General features: G+C 41.4%; 1 protein-coding gene across 1 annotated transcript in view; it reads left to right on the top strand.

The window, feature by feature from the left end:
- The first annotated feature begins 1,032 nt into the window (after positions 1-1,032).
- dnah10 (dynein axonemal heavy chain 10) overlaps positions 1,033-20,336 on the top strand; it is a 31,487-nt gene continuing 12,183 nt past the window's right edge. Inside the window, exons 1-51 of the mRNA XM_058635341.1 lie at positions 1,033-1,255; positions 2,089-2,198; positions 2,314-2,422; positions 2,506-2,621; positions 2,713-2,926; positions 3,844-4,001; positions 4,211-4,441; positions 4,598-4,788; positions 5,972-6,170; positions 6,277-6,471; positions 6,557-6,727; positions 7,105-7,281; positions 7,381-7,539; positions 7,623-7,801; positions 7,894-8,045; positions 8,138-8,302; positions 8,391-8,598; positions 8,689-8,845; positions 8,957-9,436; positions 9,518-9,676; positions 9,757-9,873; positions 9,985-10,087; positions 10,300-10,478; positions 10,590-10,801; positions 11,095-11,251; positions 11,375-11,608; positions 11,691-11,813; positions 11,902-12,135; positions 12,227-12,450; positions 12,627-12,896; positions 12,985-13,168; positions 13,255-13,389; positions 14,214-14,366; positions 14,465-14,653; positions 15,199-15,345; positions 15,482-15,673; positions 15,789-15,907; positions 15,981-16,139; positions 16,233-16,368; positions 16,458-16,580; positions 16,671-16,802; positions 17,124-17,340; positions 17,560-17,679; positions 17,771-17,916; positions 17,999-18,151; positions 18,237-18,497; positions 18,597-18,769; positions 19,133-19,226; positions 19,308-19,475; positions 19,677-19,865; positions 20,123-20,294. Coding sequence (XP_058491324.1) covers positions 1,033-1,255; positions 2,089-2,198; positions 2,314-2,422; positions 2,506-2,621; positions 2,713-2,926; positions 3,844-4,001; positions 4,211-4,441; positions 4,598-4,788; positions 5,972-6,170; positions 6,277-6,471; positions 6,557-6,727; positions 7,105-7,281; positions 7,381-7,539; positions 7,623-7,801; positions 7,894-8,045; positions 8,138-8,302; positions 8,391-8,598; positions 8,689-8,845; positions 8,957-9,436; positions 9,518-9,676; positions 9,757-9,873; positions 9,985-10,087; positions 10,300-10,478; positions 10,590-10,801; positions 11,095-11,251; positions 11,375-11,608; positions 11,691-11,813; positions 11,902-12,135; positions 12,227-12,450; positions 12,627-12,896; positions 12,985-13,168; positions 13,255-13,389; positions 14,214-14,366; positions 14,465-14,653; positions 15,199-15,345; positions 15,482-15,673; positions 15,789-15,907; positions 15,981-16,139; positions 16,233-16,368; positions 16,458-16,580; positions 16,671-16,802; positions 17,124-17,340; positions 17,560-17,679; positions 17,771-17,916; positions 17,999-18,151; positions 18,237-18,497; positions 18,597-18,769; positions 19,133-19,226; positions 19,308-19,475; positions 19,677-19,865; positions 20,123-20,294 — 8,968 coding nt within the window. The remainder of the gene's footprint in view (positions 1,256-2,088; positions 2,199-2,313; positions 2,423-2,505; positions 2,622-2,712; positions 2,927-3,843; positions 4,002-4,210; positions 4,442-4,597; positions 4,789-5,971; positions 6,171-6,276; positions 6,472-6,556; positions 6,728-7,104; positions 7,282-7,380; positions 7,540-7,622; positions 7,802-7,893; positions 8,046-8,137; positions 8,303-8,390; positions 8,599-8,688; positions 8,846-8,956; positions 9,437-9,517; positions 9,677-9,756; positions 9,874-9,984; positions 10,088-10,299; positions 10,479-10,589; positions 10,802-11,094; positions 11,252-11,374; positions 11,609-11,690; positions 11,814-11,901; positions 12,136-12,226; positions 12,451-12,626; positions 12,897-12,984; positions 13,169-13,254; positions 13,390-14,213; positions 14,367-14,464; positions 14,654-15,198; positions 15,346-15,481; positions 15,674-15,788; positions 15,908-15,980; positions 16,140-16,232; positions 16,369-16,457; positions 16,581-16,670; positions 16,803-17,123; positions 17,341-17,559; positions 17,680-17,770; positions 17,917-17,998; positions 18,152-18,236; positions 18,498-18,596; positions 18,770-19,132; positions 19,227-19,307; positions 19,476-19,676; positions 19,866-20,122; positions 20,295-20,336) is intronic.

Below are 20,336 nucleotides of genomic sequence, written 5' to 3'. Positions count from 1 at the left end.
TATTTTTATCTGTTTTCTAGCAGCATTTTTAGATTTGAATTGCAGCATCCAGACACAGCATGGATACATTTACTCTTAAGTTCTGTGTGTGTGTGTGTGTGTGTGTGTGTGTGTGTGTGTGTGTGTATAGGCAAACAAATGTATAGTCTTTATTGTGGGGATGTGCCCATTGTCATTTTTAAATATGTAGCAGTCTTAACTTTGACTTTCTATTACAGAGAGGAAATGAAAAGAAATGCTGGGGAGAAAATGTAAACAAAGCAGGTACAATCTATGGATACAGCATGCTGCGCCACCTCTAACAGAGCTGGCGCAGTGAGTTGAGAGAAATGTACACATTTAAGGTTATAAAGTGCACTTGTATATGTGGAATAACTGTATAATAGAAACTGCTTTTATAGTATCTTTGGTCGTGTTTACAGTATTCTCTTTCGATGTTTAGTTTTGTCATAATGATTGATCATTGATCTATTAGTGGAGCCACTGCCTTCATATTTGTTACCATTAGTGAGGAAGCTTAGCTAGAAATTCCACTGCAATTGGTCCATTTTGTAATAAAAGCTTGCATTTTGGTAGAGTTATAGTCAAAAAAAGGATTTGGATAAGTTGAGGCATGATGAATTTTCAATATGGTGCCCATGGCAGCAATTGCATTCTAATGAATGTTTCTGATCAGGGACAGATATTTACTGATATTGAGGACTTGATCAGCTTGATTATTGTCTACTGTAACACAAGAAGTGGTTATGGCTCAAACTGGGGGTTTTATATTAATATTATAGTTGCCTTGAGTTTCCCAGTTTCTTCAGGCAGCACCTGCCTTCCAGTCATTTCTCTGGGGACCAAACTACCTTGCGTCATGGTTGCCAAAGCAACAAGCGACCGCCACAACACCGTTCTCGTGGTGTTCGTGAATCAAGTGACAAGTTACTTAGTTTTGACTAAAAGTTTGAAATGGCGACATGTTGAACAGAACATTGGTGAATGTCTGATTCTCCGTGTAATTTCGGGTCAAATGAACATCGAAACAAAATGGTTCACGACGATTTGAGAGTGGAGTGGGTTCGACAGAGAGTTTGTGCCGGCTTTAATTTAAACGACGAATGCTTCGACGAACTTCTGAGTCGTGAAGATGGAGAAGAAGAGCAGAAAATAATTCGCTTTTTGAACGTTGTGTCTGAGGAGGAGTCGCCATCGTGTATCTTGTTTTTCAAAGCCATTCGAGAGGAGGAAATTGAAGTGGAAATACCTGTCGGTGAGTTGACTTAATTGAATGAATGGTAATGAGTGGATATGAAAACTTCTTGTCACAAGTATCCGGAATAAAATATGTGCCATTTTTGTCTGAAAGCTTACGGAAACAGATGAGCTAATTGTTGTACTGTTACATAAACCTCACCAGAAAAAGTCACAAAACATTATTATAAAATGTTACGAACATTACGAAAACATAACGCTACCAAATTCGTTAAAAAAACAAACCTTAAAATCACAAAAACAAGCAAAGTAAAAATGTTAACCCTCAATTATGCTAACCCTAACCAAAATAATGCACAAACACAACCAAACATGACCAAAAAAGAAACTAGGTACAAAACATACAACTAAACATGAACATTACAAAATAAAATCCCAAAATGTTTCTAAATGTTCTAAAAATCATGATAAACATCTGCCAATGTGGTAAGCTAGGTTTGCTATATTCTATAACGAAAACGAGCCAAAAACTGTCTAATTTAAGAAGGTTTAGACATTTCTTACATAACAGGATTTATTTGCCTGTGAAGAAGTTAAAATGAGTGTTCCATTTTGTGACACCAGTTTTAGCTCAGTAACAAAAGCTCAAATTAAACTGTGATAGCTGATTAAGACAAGTTAGACAATTTTCTAATAAGCCTGGTTTTCTTTTCAGGCAAAAGAAAACCAGGCTTATTTCACTTAACTAAAAATCAGGTTTTTGCAGTGTAGACAGCATTTTCAATTCACTCACATGAAATACCAACTACTTTTGGAAGGTCATCACATCCCTATTTTAGGTGTAGTCATAGTTGTGTTTCCTGCTTCTAAGTGAAATGTTTATCACCACAGAAAGGACGGAAGATGGAGACTCTTCAGATCCTGAAAATAACACTTGGATCCAAAGTGGAGCAGAGATAACTTCAGTCACAGAGGAGACGGATGAAGGACGTCCCAGCCATGTGAGATGGAACTTTGCTTTTTACCGTCTGTCACACTGTGTTTGTGTTTGAATTCTTTGTCATTGTATTTAACAGAAGAGAGAAAGATGATGTCATTCTATGTTTATGTTTTCAGAGGATTGAGGTCCAGGTTGTCTATCACATTGAGCTTCATGTCGCAGTAAACAGTTACCCAGAGAGATTTCTGAAATCCACTGTCTTCTACTTCATCAGGAACATAAGCGGTGAGGAAGAATCACAACAGTAAAACTTCTCATTCAGTATCTACAAGGATTAACCAAGAGATTATGATTTATGTTTTAATCAGAGACCATTGTTGAACCACTGGACATGACTGAGGCGAACATCTTGATGCCCAGGCTGTTTGACATTGGCATGCACAGTGGACACCCGCTGTTTGTGCTGCAGAGCAAACTTGCAAATGTAAAACAAAAACCCTCCAGTATGAATCACTTGAACTGTGAATGATAAGAACATGAGAATAAGAATAGATTTGTTTTGTTTTTTTATCCAGGTGTATATACCCTTGTTAACTGTGCACCAGATGAAGATAACAGGTGCAGGTTATCAAAGTGAGTCAGTGTCCTCTCAGGAGAGCACTGGAGGACATGGAGACGAGAGTTCAGCAAAGTCAAGCCATGGAGTCCCAATGCGTGACGAGCTGCTCAACAGGACACACAAGTTCTTGGGTCTGATCAACACGTCTCTGCAGCACCTACAGATACAAGGTTTGGTTTTATTTTAAATACAAACTCATGCCATGCTCATGCAAAGCAGTTGTTTTCAGTGTACTGAATCATGAAAATCAGTTCATTAAAAAGATTAGGTCAGTACTTCCTGCATGACCAGAAAATAGAATCCGTATGACACAAGCTGCATAGTGATTGTGATTCAACTCACGATCGCTGACTTTCAGCAGTGCTGTCACTAAATACAACAGACTCCCTTGCTTTAACTGATCTACAGTTTGGAATTTCTACATTTGATTCTTGTGTCGGACTTCGCACTCATGACTCTTCCAGTGATGACACTCTAGCTAATCAGTGTACCAGGTACCAGGTGCTATCGCTAATGGAAAAACAAGTAGAGTCGAGCCGAGCCATGCTATAGTGGAAAAGCGACATAAGAAGTGCCCAAGAAAAGTTTGAGAAGTGAATTCTACTGCTCAGAAAAATCTGTTGTTTTCTGGGATGGGATCTTGCTCCCACCCCTGCAATCCTGGTGTAAACAACAAACGCTCCCTCAGTCATGTCTGATAGTTTTACAAGGTCCATTTTCAGATGAAGGACGCAGCATACAAATAATCAAATAATCATAATATTGCAATATTTCAATACAAAATGGAAAAAAAGCAGTAAGTTACACTTTAATGTACACAGAGCTTGTACATTTTTAGTTTACTAATTAATGAATGGATATGTTATTTAAGTCTAATGTACTGCATTTGTTTATTTTTACTACAGACACTGTATAATCTCAGTGCCGCCTCAAGATGTGTGTTATGTGTTAAAATCTATGACAAAATGAACAATGCAGATAAAAGGGAGAAATTGAGGTGAAAAAAAATGCTGTGGTGGAAGACTCATAGAAGAGAGAATATTTCATAATTATAAACAATCTAAAGGCCTGTCTCTCTCTGTCACAGATGAGTTTACCCTGCACATCCCTGAGCTTGACCTGAAGCCAGACGTGGATGTGCTCCTCTCTAATCCAGAGATGTTAGAGATGTTGGAGCAGTGTGTGATGAACTGGCAGACTCAGATTACAATTTTTATGGAGGAGCAGCAAAACAAAAAGCCCCAGGTTAGTACATTTCAACAAAGGTAGTTTTGGACTCAGCGGAAAAACTTCCATTTCAGATGAACGGCGCGAGGTCAAGCCAAGCGACATGTAATATCACTCCTGAGATGTCTCAACTATTATCAACAGGATTAAATGCCAGAGCAACAGATAACATGCACTGTTATATCCATTGTTCAATTTTGAAACATTCACTTTCCATTTTCCTCCAGGCACCCAGCCCTATGGCTGAGATCGCTTTTTGGCAGGAGCGTGCATCCATCCTGAGCGCTTTGAGTGAGCAGCTCAAGCAGCCGCCGGTGAAGAAAATCTTGGAGGTGATGACCAAAGCAGATGCCGGCATTGTTCAGACCCTGGAGGGAACTGTTGCTGAACTTAATAAATACTGTGTTGAGTCGGACGATAATTTACGTTTCCTCAGCACACTGGAAAGACACTTCATGGTGAGCTGCGCTGTAGCTGAACATTCTTCACTTTGACTTATTCTCTTCTGCACATGCCAACAGTGCAACCACTGCGTTGTTGGACGCTTCGTACATTTTTTCCTAGTATTGTTTTAATCAATATCGGACTTTTAATGTCACTGTTGTTTGTTGCAGAATCTGGCAACTGGATCAAATTTTAGTGTGCTCCTGGACACGATTTCTCCCCTGATGGACAGCCTGCAAATAGTGTGGATAATTTCTCGCCACTACAACACAAACGAACGTATGGTTCCTCTCATGGAGCGAATCGCCTGGCAGCTGTGTGAGCGTGTGTCTCAAGTCGTTGATGTCAACACGATGTTCAAGTATGTGCAGATACATCAGAAGTTTTTTTTTAAATATGTTTATTATTTTCCAAAAGACAGAGAAACAAAAAACTGTAACATACAGAACATAGCACATCTAAATGATCGTATCAGTCCATAATCAGAGTTAGACAATATGGGTAAATAAATGAATAAAATGAAGTATACGCAATACATTAAGGCATTATGTTTGTAAGTTCCTTTAGGTATCTCAGTACAGGATCCCATGTCTTATCAAATGTATCTCCTCTGTCTTTGTCATATAATCACCATCCCAAATTGTATGGCCTTCTTCTCATATTTGTTGCTAGAAGATGGTACACTTGGAGCTCTCAGGCCCGCTACAAGCAGGACATACAGTTTTACTTTTACGTTAATATTCTTCTTTATCCACTAGTATCAACATTTTTGTTGATGATTTTCTAATTCTGCCTATGTTCAGAAACAAATTCAGTAACATTCTGCATGTACTGTATCACGTGACCGCCATGTTGGCAGGAAAATTTCAACAGCATTAGTGATGGTTTCAAGCTTCACTGTGCACTTTAAATCCATAGGGATTAGCAATATAAAACATAATCTGACAGACTGAATATATCTGATCCAGCCAGAGCGGGTTTATTCCAGACCTGCATCTTCAATTTTCTGATAAACTTTCCCTCACTCTACTCCGGAGAACGCTTACACTTCACAATAGAAGCATGTAAAATCAACAAGATAGCTATTTTTAAATAGCGTTGAAGTTTTTGACAACACCAAAATTGGCATCCAGATTCGCAACTTCCTGGCAGGCACTTAAGACAAATTTAGGATTGTGCTCTTAACTTTGTCAAAAGGAATAAATGTTTTATAATTGTCATAATGTGTCTCAAAAAAACAATTTAGCCCGATGTGCTTTCATACCAGTAATAATTTTCCTCTTAACTGCTGACCAGGAAGCTGCGAAGTCTGGATGCAAACTTCAGCAAGGTGATATACGACAGCACCTGATATTAAGTCTACAAACAAAAAGCGACTGGCTTTTAGAGCAGGAGAATTCATCTTCAGTCATACTCCACCTAGTTTGCAGCAGTCGGCTTTAATAGCACCGTGTTGCTGTTGCCTCTACTTGTCTTGACATAGAACAAATCCCTTTCTGTGTGCAGCACAAGAATGTTGCTTGAATGTGCCGTTTACTTCGCAGAGAAAAGAGGGAAGTGGCCAAATCTAAGGTGCATGATGCTAAACAGGTTCTGGACCAGTGGAAGTCATCCTACTTTGAAGTGCGTGCAGAAATTGAAGAATCAGGAAGAGGTCCACGCTGGGAATTTGACCGCAAGAGGCTGTTTGAGAGGACAGATTACATGGCGTCTATCTGCCAAGATCTATACAATGTTTTGCAGGTACATAAATATGCACATAAATAACTTCTCACTCAGTCTCCAGACAGTTGGAAAAAGGAAAATCGTGCTCAGATTTGATCGGTTCTCCTGCCTTTGTTCGGCGCAGAATTTGGAAGAGTTCTACAACATCTTTGGCCCAGAGTTGAAAGGTGTGACCCGTGACCAAAAGCGCATTGATGAAGTGCTGTGCAGGGTGGACAGTCTCGCTTCGCCTATCGAGGAGGTCCGTTTTAATCCTTTTGACATGGGCAAGAGGAGCAGCTGGAAAATGATCATGCAAGATTTTGACTCGACAGCTCAGGTGTGTGAAGTTTAAGTCTTGGGATCATTCTACACCAACAGAGTTGCACACTTTTGTCTATGATGTTTTGCATGTGTCTCCACAGGCTATTGAAGGAGAGGCAATCGGCTTCATCGATCAGTCTTTTAGGACGCTGCGCTCTTCGGCCGCTGCCTTTGACATGCTCCTGAAATTCAAACACATCCGCTCAAGACAGGCCATCAGTCACCATTTGATGAGAAAGTTTAATGACATACTGGCTCAGTTTTGCAAAGAGGTATTTCAGTGTGAAATCAAGAAAATGTTGATGTGATGGCAATATCTCATAATGTCAGACCAGGGTCGGCACAAGCCTTTATTTGATTTTAGGGCCCTTTAATAATAAAGCAGTACATTACATGATGCTTCTGGGCGAATTCTGCACAGTTGTAGTTGTGTTGCTGCCTGGCATGTTCTTACCCTGATATTGGCTTTAATCTTAAATGGTAGCAAAATCACAAGAATGGCATTGTGTTGATTTTCACTTCATATTCCAAATGGCACATTACTAAGAGGTCAGACCATTTTAAAGCTTCTGTGAGGAACACTGCATGTATTTATGTATCCATGATTATATTTTGTAATAGCGAGTACTCATTTTCTTCTTTGTTGTAGGTGGACAGAATAGATGAAATATTTAAGACAAACAAGGTTAAACCACCGCTCAGTAAAAATGAGCCTCCTGTGGCCGGATCAATCCGATGGGTCCGATCTCTTCTCTACCGCATCAAACACACCATCCTTCCTTTCCTGGAAGTGCCGGAGATGCAGGAGAGTGAAAAGTGGAAAGTGGTGAGTTATTTCATCGTAGCACGAGGGACATATACAGTACGTAGGCACCAAAATGTCACCTTCACACACTCTGTGTGACTCTCACTTCATTCTGCTCAGGCCAAGGACAAGTATACACAAGTGGCGTTGCAGTTCAGGGACTATGAGGCGAAAAAGTATGAGCAGTGGCTGGCTGAGACTGAGCATAACTTGCCGTTGCTGATGAAGAAAAATCTGTTGGTCGTGATTACCCCCAAAATCCACATTCTGTTAGAACCAGTAAGCATCTTCCACTACTTACTCACTTGTAACTCTCATGTACGGCAGATTCCTTTTGTTTTGATGTGGCTTTTTTCCTGCAGGCTGTCTCTGAGGACGGCCCAGCTTCTGACAGCAGCATGCAGCAGGGAGCACGATTCTTTTTGAACTTTGCTCCGGAGATCAGGGAAATCATTTCCGAGACCAACAACCTTGGGTCACTGGGTTACCCTGTTCCTGACGTCGCTCAAAATGTTGCTCTGCAAAAGCACAAATTCATCAGGTAATGAAACACACCAGTAAGAATGCAGTGTCTAATCTAATCCAAACAATAAAACCACTGATCGATATCTTGCCTGATTTGTTTCATCGCAGGTATGTTGACGACCTCAACAACCTTGTTAACTGCTACCACTCTGTAATGGACAGCCTGAGTGAGCCAAAGATCATTATGCTGGCTCAACACATCAGAGCGGTCAAAGAAGTGATGCATTCTGGGTGCAAAAGAATGAACTGGTACTCCTTGGGTATGCTGCATACAGAGCTTGTGGAATGTGTTTGTGTAATCTCATTTCATTTAATTTTGCTTAATCAGATAACTTGTCTCCATTGGTTTAAGGTATTCCCAGTTTCATCAAACAAGGCTTTCAGGTTGTGTCTAAGTTTGAGTCAGTCGTCAATCAGATTCAGAAGAACGAAACGGAAATGGATTCCAAGTTGCAGTCCATGGTCATGGCCAACCTGATGAAATTTCCAGTCCCAGATAAATCACACGACTTACCAGGTAGAATAATTACATTAGATGGATATTATTTATTACAATAAACCATTTTCACTTAATTATTTGTATATGTTTTTTCCCCCCTCCCAAGGTGTCAAGGAGTTCTGTGAGCGTATTGAGCGAGAGCGGGCGAAAACTGTGAATCTACTGAGCAGGAAGTATGTGGACATTGGACCCCTCATCACAAAAACAGAACATCTCATCATGGAAACCAGCAGTGGTAAAGCAACATGTATGACCCATTATTACACGTACTGGGAACGCAAGGTGTTGGACTCACTTGTGAAGATGGCGCTGAGGTAAATACACAATTTTTCCATCCCTGTTGCAATCGCATGACAATATCCGTCTCGTCAGCTGACATTTCTGTTGTCGGCCTTGTTATTTAGGAGCATTCAGGCCTTCAACAATGCACTGATGGGAAGCACTGAGCTTTTCCAAGTTGATGCCATCCTGTCTGCCCCTAAGATTGTGTTACAGCCCCAAAGCAAAGAGATCTACTGGCTGCTCATGCAGTGTGTCAGAGACTGTGTAGAGAGCACCAAGGTTTGAGCATCATACTGTAGTTATTTTGTATTTACTTCATTACGCCATTGTTGTTTTCAGCACAATTGCAAGTCAATGTGACTTTATTCTGGCCAAATGTATGTGTTTCAGCAATTTGTGCGTTGGATGCGTGGGACCTGCATTGAGTGCCCTCCACAGCGTGTGGCAGGGGAAGATGAATTGGTGACATTTAGCTTCTACAGTGACGTGTGCCAGCATCCTCAGGTTAATGAGAGTGCCATGACGGTGTCCCAGAACATCCAGCGGCTGCTCCTCTCCGTGGATCGCTACCTGAACCACTGGAAGCGCTATCGGCCTCTTTGGGAAAAGAACAAACTGATCAGCAATGAGAAATTTGCCGAGAGAAAGCCGTCGTGCGTCATGTACGACGATAAGCTGCAGTTCCTTTCTCGCATCAGACAGGAGGTGATGTCAGAGCAGCTTTTCAAGACGGATCACGTCATCTATCTAAACCTGGAGCCTCTGGTTCACACGGTGCAGAAGACTGTTGAGTCCTACATCAGTTCACTAGGCAGCCTGCTCAATAAGCCGACCAAAGAGGATCTCTTCAACTTGAGAGATGAACTCATGGTACTGATTCATGCTACAGTTTTACAAGTTTGTTTTTGTCATCTATACTAAAGTTTGTTTTTGTTTGTTTTTTGACAAAAGCATCTTTCTGCAAAGCTGAAGCAAAGTCCTGACACGTTTGAAGACCTGAAGTCTGTCCTTAGTACCATCTCAGACATCAGAGACATGTCTCTAGATGTGGAGATGAGAATCGTTGATATCAAGGAAAGATACAGAACACTGGCAATGTACAAAGTGGAGGTAATGTATGTTGAATTGTCGTTCCCTCTAAGCATAACCGGTTTCTTGAGCTTCACTTATGCACGCTATTCTTTGCACAGGTTGTAGAGGACGAACTCGAGCTGTTGGCAGGTGTTGACCAGATGTGGAGTGACTTGTTCAGAGAATCCAGACAAGTCGACAAGAGTTTGACAAATGTGAAGAAATCATTTACTCAGGTCAGACATCAGACCCACACCTTCTGCTTCAACAGAAAATTAAAGTCACATATTTTAGAGATTTACATTTAGACCTTTGTTTTTTTCATCTTGTATTTGACACGCCCAAAGACTACAACGGAAAATATTGAAGAGTTTCAGCAGGAGGTGTCTATCTTTGCTGAAAGCTTCAACATGCATGGACCTGGAGCTGTGGGAGATGATCTTGACAAAGGTACTTGAACCCCTGCCTCTCGCTTTAAGCTCTATAACAGTAATACAAAGCAGGGTTTCCCAAACTATATACAGTTTGAGTATATAGGTTTCTTAAAATCTCTGGGTTTCTAAAATTTCCAAGACACAAACCAGATTTGTGAATGAGCAAGAACACTGCATCATATCATCGTCTCAGGATTGATTTTATGTTGCGTCTCTTGGTCTTTTCAGGACTGAATATTTTGGGGAAATATGAAGCAGACCTCGTCAAGATAATGGCAGGATGGCAGGAGTTATCTAATGCTGAGAAGCTGTTGGATCTGCAAGTCACTGTGTACCCAGAGGTTATCAACATGCAGAAGGATATGAAGAACTTGAGACAAATATATGACATGTATAAAGCTCAGAAGGTGGGATGTGGTGGCTGTTTTAGAACTTTCAGTTTCATACTGAGACACATTCCTTGAGTCAACATGTTTTTTTTCCAAGTGATGATTAATGTTTATCCTTGAATTATCTAGGACGCAAAGGCTGAGTGGTCTGAGACCTTGTGGGTGGATTTAAACCTCCAGCTACTGCAGGACGGCGTTGAGGGTTTCATCAAAAGGTTGCGGCAGCTGCCCAAAGATGTACGAGGATTACCTGTGGCCTTCTTCCTGGAGGGACGAATGAAGGAGTTCAGAGAGTCTCTGCCTCTTCTGTTGGACCTGAAGAATGAGGCCCTCAGAGACAGGTCAGTCATCAAATACTAAATCTTTTGGGTAAACTTAAACTACTGTGACGGTGACAAATATGGCAAAAATGTCACTTCCAGGGAAGCTCAGCTTCTCTGAGTTACTGGAGCAGTGGGCTGTTGTGGACGCTGGTCAATTTAGTAGTGCAATGTTGTTGTTGCCTCTGTCCAAATCACTTCCTGTGTGCAACTCACTCGACAATGGTTTGATGTGACAGACATTTGATTCGTTTTAAAACCTATGCACTGCAGTTTCAAGACAGTGAATTAAACATTGACATTTTGTGCCACAGACACTGGAAGGTACTGATGGAAAAGACGGGCACTGCCTTTGAGATGAACACCGACAGCTTCACTCTGGAGAACATGTTTGCTATGGAGTTGCATAAATATGCCAATGTTATAGGTGACATTGTCACCTCTGCTGTAAAAGAGCTCAGCATCGAGAAGGCAAGTCTCCATCTTTGGGAATGACCCGATAATTCTGAAGATAGCGATCAGTTCATCAGTGAAAATCATAAATATTTACATAAATTAACTAATATGTTTGAGAATGTATTCATGTGCTTCCAGGGAGTGAAGGAGGTGGTGGAGACCTGGGAAAACTTGAAGTTCAGTGTGCAGCCATATTTTAAAGGGACTCAGGAACGTGGATCTATTCTGGGCGCGGTGGACGAGATTCTGCTGAATCTGGAAAATGATACCATGAATCTGCAGAGCATGGCAGGCAGTCGATTTGTTGGACACTTCCTTATCACCATACAACAACTGGAAAAAGACCTGTCCCTTATTTGTGAAATTATAGAGGTCAGTATGGGCAGCCAAACCTCTTGTCATGGCATGCTTCAGTTGATCCAAAAAACTTAAAATCATTCCATTTCTTCCACAGGTATGGTTGCTGGTACAGCGAAAATGGATGTACCTGGAGAGCATATTCATTGGTGGAGACATTCGCTCACAGTTACCTGAAGAAGCCAAGAAATTTGACAACATTGACAAAAAGTTTAAAGAAGTGAGTTTTGCCAAAACCTTACCCGGATGAAATCAAAAATAATCTGTTACTCAGAATTGTAAAATCTATATTTTAAATTTTTTTGTAGATAATGAGTGACACAGTGAGGAGTCCAAACATTAAACGATGTTGCCTCGTTACCAACCGGCTGACAGAGCTGCAGGCTCTGAGTGATGGTCTGGAGAAGTGCCAGAAGAGTCTGAGTGACTACCTGGACTCTAAACGTAACACATTCCCACGCTTCTTCTTCATCTCTGATGATGAACTGCTCAGTATTCTCGGCAGCAGTGATCCTGCCTGTGTCCAGGAACACATGATCAAGGTAACATATCAAGAGTAACGTTTCCATATGTCTGTCTGTGTGTGTGTGTGTTACTTGGCTACAATTCTTTGTCTTTTCCTTGTTCCACAAGATGTATGACAATATAGCGTCCCTGAGGTTTGATGTGGAAAGCAACGGGGAGACGGTAGCTGGAGCCATGGTGTCTGCTGAGGGTGAGGTGATGGAACTGAGGAAGCCCGTCCCAGTGGAGGGCAGAGTGGAGGAGTGGATGACCGGAGTATCACTGGAGATGAGGAGGACCAATAGGCTGATTACAAAAGAAGCAATCTTCCACTACTGTGAAGACAGGAGCAGGTGTGTATGTGTATCTTTGTGAGGTTACAAATCAATGTTACCAGTCTATCTTTGTGAGGACATTTTGTCTGGGCCTCACAACTTTAAAGGGCCTTTTTCAAGGTTAAGACCTGACTGTGTGCTAGTCCTTGTAAATGAGTCACAGCAAATGTGTTTTCCTTCCCTGTGTCTCTCAGGGTGGACTGGATGTTGCTTTACCAGGGTATGATGGTTTTGGCTGCCAATCAAGTGTGGTGGACCTGGGAGGTAGAGGACATCTTTAAAAAGGTGAAGGGAGGGGAGAAGCTTGCACTGAAGAACTACGCTAAGAAAATGCACCGGCAGATTGACGAGCTGGTGACACGAATAACACAACCGATGAAGAAAAACGACAGACGGAAGCTCAACACTGTGCTCATCATTGATGTACACGCGAGAGATATTGTGGACAGCTTTGTTCTCAACAGGTAGACCTTTCACACTTTTAACATGCATATGACAGTGTAACTCACATATTATGATTTACTTTTCATAAAAAAAAAAATGTACTTCCAGTATTATGGACGCACAAGAGTTTGAGTGGGAAAGCCAACTACGATTCTACTGGCTCCAGGAACAAGACGACCTGTTTGTGCGTCAGTGCAGCGCTTCGTTCTCGTATGGATATGAATACATGGGGTTGAATGGTCGACTGGTTATAACCCCGCTGACGGACAGGATCTACCTCACGCTCACGCAGGTCTGGCAGGCTTTGCATGTTTGCGTCAGCAAAACAAAATGTGTCAGTTGAATGTCTGTGAATGTGGCTGTGTTTTTTTAATGCAGGCCCTCTCCATGTATCTTGGTGGAGCTCCTGCTGGACCAGCTGGTACGGGAAAGACAGAGACCACCAAAGATCTGGCCAAGGCTTTAGGCCTGCTCTGTGTGGTCACTAACTGTGGTGAGGGCATGGACTACATGGTAAGAAGCCTACACCTGAAGAGTTGGCAGCTAATGAAAATATATAAGTTTATTTATTTATTAGTATATGAATTCTTACAAAAATACAACGTCTGTGTATTTGACAGACAAATCTCGACGTTCGTTAAGTCCATCTTTTTTCAACTAAGGCTTATCACCGAAGTGAAGGCCTATCTCCCTCGCAAAGTCTGAGAGACACTGAACCATGCTTAGATCAGTCATCTGTCCAGCAACTCCAGCTGGTCCAGAACGCTGCCGCTCGCCTTTGGACAGGAAAAATTAAAAGAGACCACATCACACCTGTGTTGTGCTCCCTCCACTGGCTTCCCATTTGTTTTAGGATTAATTGTTAATGGTTTGGCACCATCTTACCTCTCTGAACTTCTTCTTCACACCCCATCCTGAGCTTTGAAGTCTAATAACTAAGGTTGCATTTACATTGCCAAAATACCGACTAAAATCCCAAGGAAATGGGGCCTTTTCTGAAGCGGCCCCCAAACTTTGAAACCATTTACACATGGAAATTAAATCTGCTCCCACCATTGAACATTTTCAATCACTTTTAAAGTCCCACCTCTTCTCCTTAAATTTTACCATTTTACTATTTTACTATGTTCCTATTATACAGTTTTTGTTGTATGCTTTTATTGATTTTATGTTTTATACCTTTTATGTTGCTGTGCCTTTAACTTTGTAAAGCACTTTGGTCAACCTCGGTTGTTTTTAAATGTGCTCTTGAAATAAAGTTGACATCAGGTATGTTTTTAAAGTGATATTATTTTAATTTGTTCCTTTTCCTCAAATCACCCTTTGTTCGTGTGCAGGCTGTGGGTAAGATCTTCTCTGGCCTTGCTCAGTGTGGAGCCTGGGGCTGCTTTGATGAGTTTAATCGTATCGATGCCTCGGTGTTGTCAGTCATCTCCTCCCAAATCCAGACCATTCGCAATGCTCTCATTCTGCAGCTTAAAAGGTTTCATGTAAGTGTGCTGTCGAAAGTTTTATTCCAGTTTTCACGTAAATGCAAAACACAGATTTTTTTTTCTTTCCTGACCCAACTTCTTACTTTTTAAAACAGTTTGAAGGGCAGGAAATCAGCCTGGACAACCGCATGGGGATTTTCATCACCATGAACCCGGGTTATGCAGGACGCACAGAGCTGCCAGAGTCGGTGAAAGCTCTCTTCAGACCTGTGGTGGTCATAGTGCCCGACCTGCAGCAGATCTGTGAGATCATGCTCTTCTCTGAGGGGTTCCTAATGGCCAAGGTCAGACACACATAAACTTGTTTTTATACCTAAGTGAGGACACATCATAGTGCCTAACTCGAGTATAATATATAACTTATTTGACTATTATGCTGTCATAAAAAGTACACAAGGATTAAACTGTTACTACACTGACTGTGGCTTACTGCTGAACTACACCCATCCTTTCTGATCAGTGAGCAGCCTGTTGAAATGGTTGGGGATTTTAAATATTTTGGAATCTTCTTTGAGACAGTTTACAGAAGCCTTTACAGAAAAAGTTTTTTTGACTTTCATGAAGATGTTTGTGGCCATCTGGGGGCTAAGAACAAAAACAAAATGTCTTAAATAATTAATATGGCCAGTAAAATCATTGGGAGAGAGCAGAAGATGCTGAGACAAGTGTAACAAAATACTTCATCCTCTTTTTAAAGAAGGTACTTAACTGCCCTCAGGAAAGTGCTCTAGAGCTGCTATAGCAACCAGAAACATCGATGTTGCATTTTTCTGCATTATTGTGAAGCCAAAAACAATTATTATTATCTCTTCACTTTGGTTTGATTCAGGTGCTGGCAAAGAAGATGACCGTACTGTATAAGCTGGCTCGTGAGCAGTTGTCCAAGCAGTCTCATTACGACTTTGGCCTGCGAGCTCTGAAGTCTGTTTTAGTGATGGCAGGAGAACTGAAGAGAGACTCACCAGAACTCAGTGAGGTATGGAGTTTCATTTTCATACAGTTTGGTGAATGGAAAACATTTACCTCGCGTTTAAATTGGATCCAAAGGGGTATTATCCATGGGATTGTGGTGCTTTGTCGTCTTGTTTCATCCCTGCTCTTGCTCCCGACAGGATGTGGTGTTGATGCGTGCTCTCAGGGACATGAACCTTCCCAAGTTTGTGTTCGAGGACGTGCCTCTGTTCCTCGGGCTGATCTCAGACCTGTTCCCTCAGCTCGACTGCCCTCGCGTTTGCTATCCCAAGTTTAACGATGCTGTGGAACAGATACTGCAGGAGAACAAATATGTCATACTGCCCAACCAGGTGTCTCATGTGGATTTATTTGAGATTCATGATTTCTTATGCCAATAAAACAAAGATTTAGTTTCAGCATAATGAGTAGTTAGATGACAATATGTGCTTTTCTGTATGGTTTCAGGTGGATAAAGTGGTGCAGCTCTATGAGACAATGATGACCAGACACACTACCATGGTTGTGGGACCAACTGGTGGAGGGAAATCTGTTGTCATCAGAACATTATGTCAAGCTCAGACCAGGTTATTATCAGTTCACCTCTGCAACATTTCCTTACTTTTTGTATGGTTAATTGTGACCTTTCTTATCTCCCAGAATGGGATTGCAAACCAAGGTATACCCCCTTAACCCTAAAGCCATGAGTGTCATTGAACTGTACGGTGTTCTGGACTCTGACACCCGAGACTGGACCGATGGCATCTTATCCAACATCTTCCGTGACATCAACAAGCCGACTGACAAAGAAGAACGAAGGTAGATAAAAAAAAAAAATAACACAAATAAGCAGAGTAGACATTGTGCAAAGGTTTTGTGAATTACAACAAAAAGACAATGACTGTCTCACAGGTACATCCTGTTTGATGGTGATGTGGACGCTCTGTGGGTAGAAAACATGAACTCAGTGATGGATGACAACAAGCTCCTCACGCTGGCCAATGGAGAACGAATACGTTTACAGAGTCACTGTGCCCTGCTGTTTGAGGTAGAGTGTTGTCAGCTGAAAGTCATCCCACTATGCTTTTCTGCAAAGCAACTTTCAGAGTATATTAAAAGACGCTTTATCCATTTCAGGTTGGAGATCTCCAGTATGCTTCCCCTGCTACTGTTTCTCGCTGTGGCATGGTTTTTGTTGACCCCAAAAACCTGCGATACACCCCATACTGGCAGAGATGGCTGAACATCAGATCTGAAAGGGTTTGGGGGAAATAAAACCATTTATTTATTAACTGTCCTGAATATTATTTGATAAAATCTCACTAGTGTCTTTGTATTTTTTTTTTCTAGATACAAGAAGTGCTTAACAGACTGTTTGAGAAATATGTGCACAGTTGTATCGACATGATTGTGGACGGCATTGTTGATGGCAAACAGGGCCAGAAACTGAAGACTGTTGTCCCACAGACTGATCTTAACATGGTATGTTGACTTCATGTTGCTCATATGAACAACTTTACATGCATTGTTGTAATTACGCATGAAAAAAACAATTCAGGGGAGAATTACATACAGTAAAAACATTATATATGTGAAATATGCACTGACAATGCAAATGAGAGACAGCATTAGCTAAACATAGCTGTGGCTTTGGGTTTTGCTTCCCTGTCTAGCAGAAGTTGATCCACATTGGTCGATACTTTTATGAGAGGGGTAATGAGGCTTTTCAGGTTTAGTAATGTTTGAGATTTCTGACCCACATCTAGCCCCTTTAATTGTGCATGTGTTGTTGGTTACACACAGGTGACTCAGCTATGCTTGACATTGGATGCGCTGCTTGAGTCTGAGAGCAACAGTGCTGAAGTTCTGGAGTGTTTCTTCCTGGAAGCTCTGTACTGCTCACTGGGGGCCACATTGCTGGAGAGTGGCAGGATCGTGTTTGATGAGCACATCAAAAGACTTTCCTGCTTAACTGTGGTGCATGAAGAGAAAGCCCTGGCTGGACCCGGGGAGATTCCAGGTAAAAAATCAAACTTTTGTTCATAGATTGTTATGTAAGTTGCAAGGAATGATCAACATTGTGCACATTAATACATCCATTTAGGTACAGTTTAAAGAATGAACAAGATTGCTTTGTAATTTGAAGTTTGATAGAGATGTTAGTCATGTGTACTTACGTACATATTTGCTGTATCCTTTTTATTTTGTTATTGATGACACAATGTCTGCGTTCATACAGGATACCTGGCAACTCTGTATGATTTCCATTTTGATGGCACACAGGAGAAGTGGGTTCCCTGGAATTCCTTGGTCACCAAATACATTCATAACCCTGAAATGAAGTTTTCTGATATTCTAGGTAAAGGTTGATTATTTAAGCTGTGAACAAAAAAATACACTGTCCTACAAACATGGATTTAAATTCCTCTAATCCTCCATTTTTGTTTTAGTGCCAACTATCGACACTACAAGAGCCAGTTGGATCCTGGAACAGATGGTGAAGATAAAGCAGCCCGTGCTTCTGGTTGGCGAGTCTGGCACTTCCAAGACCGCTACCATTCATAACTTCCTTAAAAACCTCACTGCAGATGCAACGGTGCGTTCACTGTCCAAGCATGTCATCCAACATCACGTTATTTGACTTAAAATTCTCTGAATTTCTTCCCTTCTGACTCTAGATCACTATGATCATCAACTTCTCCTCCAGAACAACGTCAATGGACGTGCAGAGGAACCTGGAAGCCAACGTGGAGAAAAGGACCAAAGAGATCTACGGCCCTCCTATGGGAAAGAGACTGCTGATCTTTATGGATGACATGAATATGCCAAAGGTACCTGCTCCATGCATTTGACTATTGTTCTGTGGTGAATGATATACAACATGTATGTTGAAACGTATACCTTCTGCTCATTCAGGTGGATACCTATGACACACAACAGCCTATTGCACTTCTGAAGCTCTTGCTGGATCGAGGGGGCATCTATGACCGGGGAAAGGAGCTGAACTACAAAGTCCTCAAGGACCTCGGCTTTATTGCTGCCATGGGAAAAGCAGGAGGTGGGAGGAACGAGGTGGATCCCCGCTTCATCTCACTCTTCAGTGTCTTCAGCATGCCCTTCCCTTCATTGGAGTCACTTCACCTCATCTATGCTTCCATTATCAAAGGACACACAGTAGTGAGTATCTTTTCCCCTCACCAGTCTGTATATCATGTATACATATCAGAACCTCAGTCATTGAAATGTTGTATTAATTAATTTGAACAAATGTTTTAGCCGTTTGAGGATGCCATACAGAAGGTCTGTGATAAAGTCACCTTCTGCACGCTGGAACTGTACAACAGCATCATCAGAGATTTGCCACCAACTCCTTCCAAGTTCCATTACATTTTTAACCTGAGGGACCTGTCAAGAGTCTACAGTGGACTAATCCTCACCAAACCAGACAGGTCTCATCTACTATATTCACTCTATTAACACATAAACAGACCTCGATGTTTCAAAGAGTCTGAGAGACTGGGTTGTGAGGGGAGGAGTCGTGGGGGAATTTGTTGGGTCTCTAAAAACATTTTATTCAAGGGTTTGTCAAGAACACATACATAAAGTTAGTGTCGTGATTCATTTATCTAACAACAATCAGAATATGTCTCTTTGGAAACGTCAAGTTAACCTATTCAAAATATTGTTGGAAATGTTATATTATGCACAAATTGCTCTTTTCATGATTTATATTGCGAGTTGGGTCATGGCGGTTTGTCATCTTTAAAAAGTGTGTTTGGGGAAACACTACTTTAACAGATTCTCTCTCACAGGTTTTTGACCGTCACCCAATTTGTGCGAGTCTGGAGAAATGAGTGCCTGAGAATCTTCCATGACAGACTCATTGATGAGACTGACAAAGCCTTGGTAAATAATATTAATACATGCCATGTCATGTAAATACTAAAAAACTGACTTTTTATGTATCAAATGTGTTTTGGCTGTCAGGTCCAAGGTCACATAAAGAACCTGATTGAGGAGCATTTTAAGTCGGACATGGAGGCAGTCATCAGGGACCCAATTCTTTTTGGAGACTACAGGAATGCCCTCAGTGAGAGTGAACCAAGGGTCTATGAGGACATACAGGACTATGATGCTTCAAAAGCCCTGTTTCAGGTATGGATATGTTAATACAACATTGACTTTGAATTTCTAATGTTATTTTTACCATTATTTTGCCATTAAATGTGGCCAGAGTCGTTCTGTATAGAGCTTCATGTTCACCTAGTATAAGTTGCGACCAACTCTCTTGTGGATAACTGCTGTAACTAATGAATGAATGCTGACACCAAAAGTCCACTGTTTTTCACTCTGCAGGAAATTTTAGAAGAATACAATGAGAACAAGTCAAGGATGAACTTGGTGCTGTTTGATGACGCTCTGGAACATCTGACTCGGGTGCACCGCATTATCCGCGTCGATCGTGGCCACGCTCTGCTCGTCGGTGTGGGGGGTTCTGGCAAACAGTCCCTCACCCGGCTCGCTGCCTTCACCGCCGGCTGTGAGGTTGGAAAACACATGACATGACATGCCCATCTGATACCTGACAATTGATCTAATATACGTTTTTAAAATGTCTTTAGATGCGGTTGCAGTTTAAACAAATAAAAGGCATTATTGCTGAAGTTACATTTGTAGCAGAGCAAATATTAACAAATTACACACCAAATATTTAATTTCAAACAATGTGGGAATGTGAATCTCATGTTTTGAATATTTTAACAACAACAGGCACAATATCAATGGAAACTTTTTTTTTCCAGATGTTTGAAATCACACTCAGCAGAGGTTACAGTGAGTCGAACCTCCGTGAGGACCTGAAGACACTGTACTGGAAGCTTGGTATTGAAAATAAAAAGATGGTGTTCCTCTTTACTGATGCCCATGTTGCAGAGGAAGGTTTCTTGGAACTCATCAACAACATGCTCACTTCAGGTTGAACATCACTTTAAATGTCCACTGTCCACGCTCTTGGTT

The sequence above is a fragment of the Solea solea genome, chromosome 8 (genome assembly GCF_958295425.1).
Source record: "Solea solea chromosome 8, fSolSol10.1, whole genome shotgun sequence".
NCBI classification, from domain to species: Eukaryota; Metazoa; Chordata; class Actinopteri; order Pleuronectiformes; family Soleidae; genus Solea; species Solea solea.
Note: the sequence above shows the minus strand (reverse complement) of the source record. Positions and strands in the feature narration are given on the sequence as shown.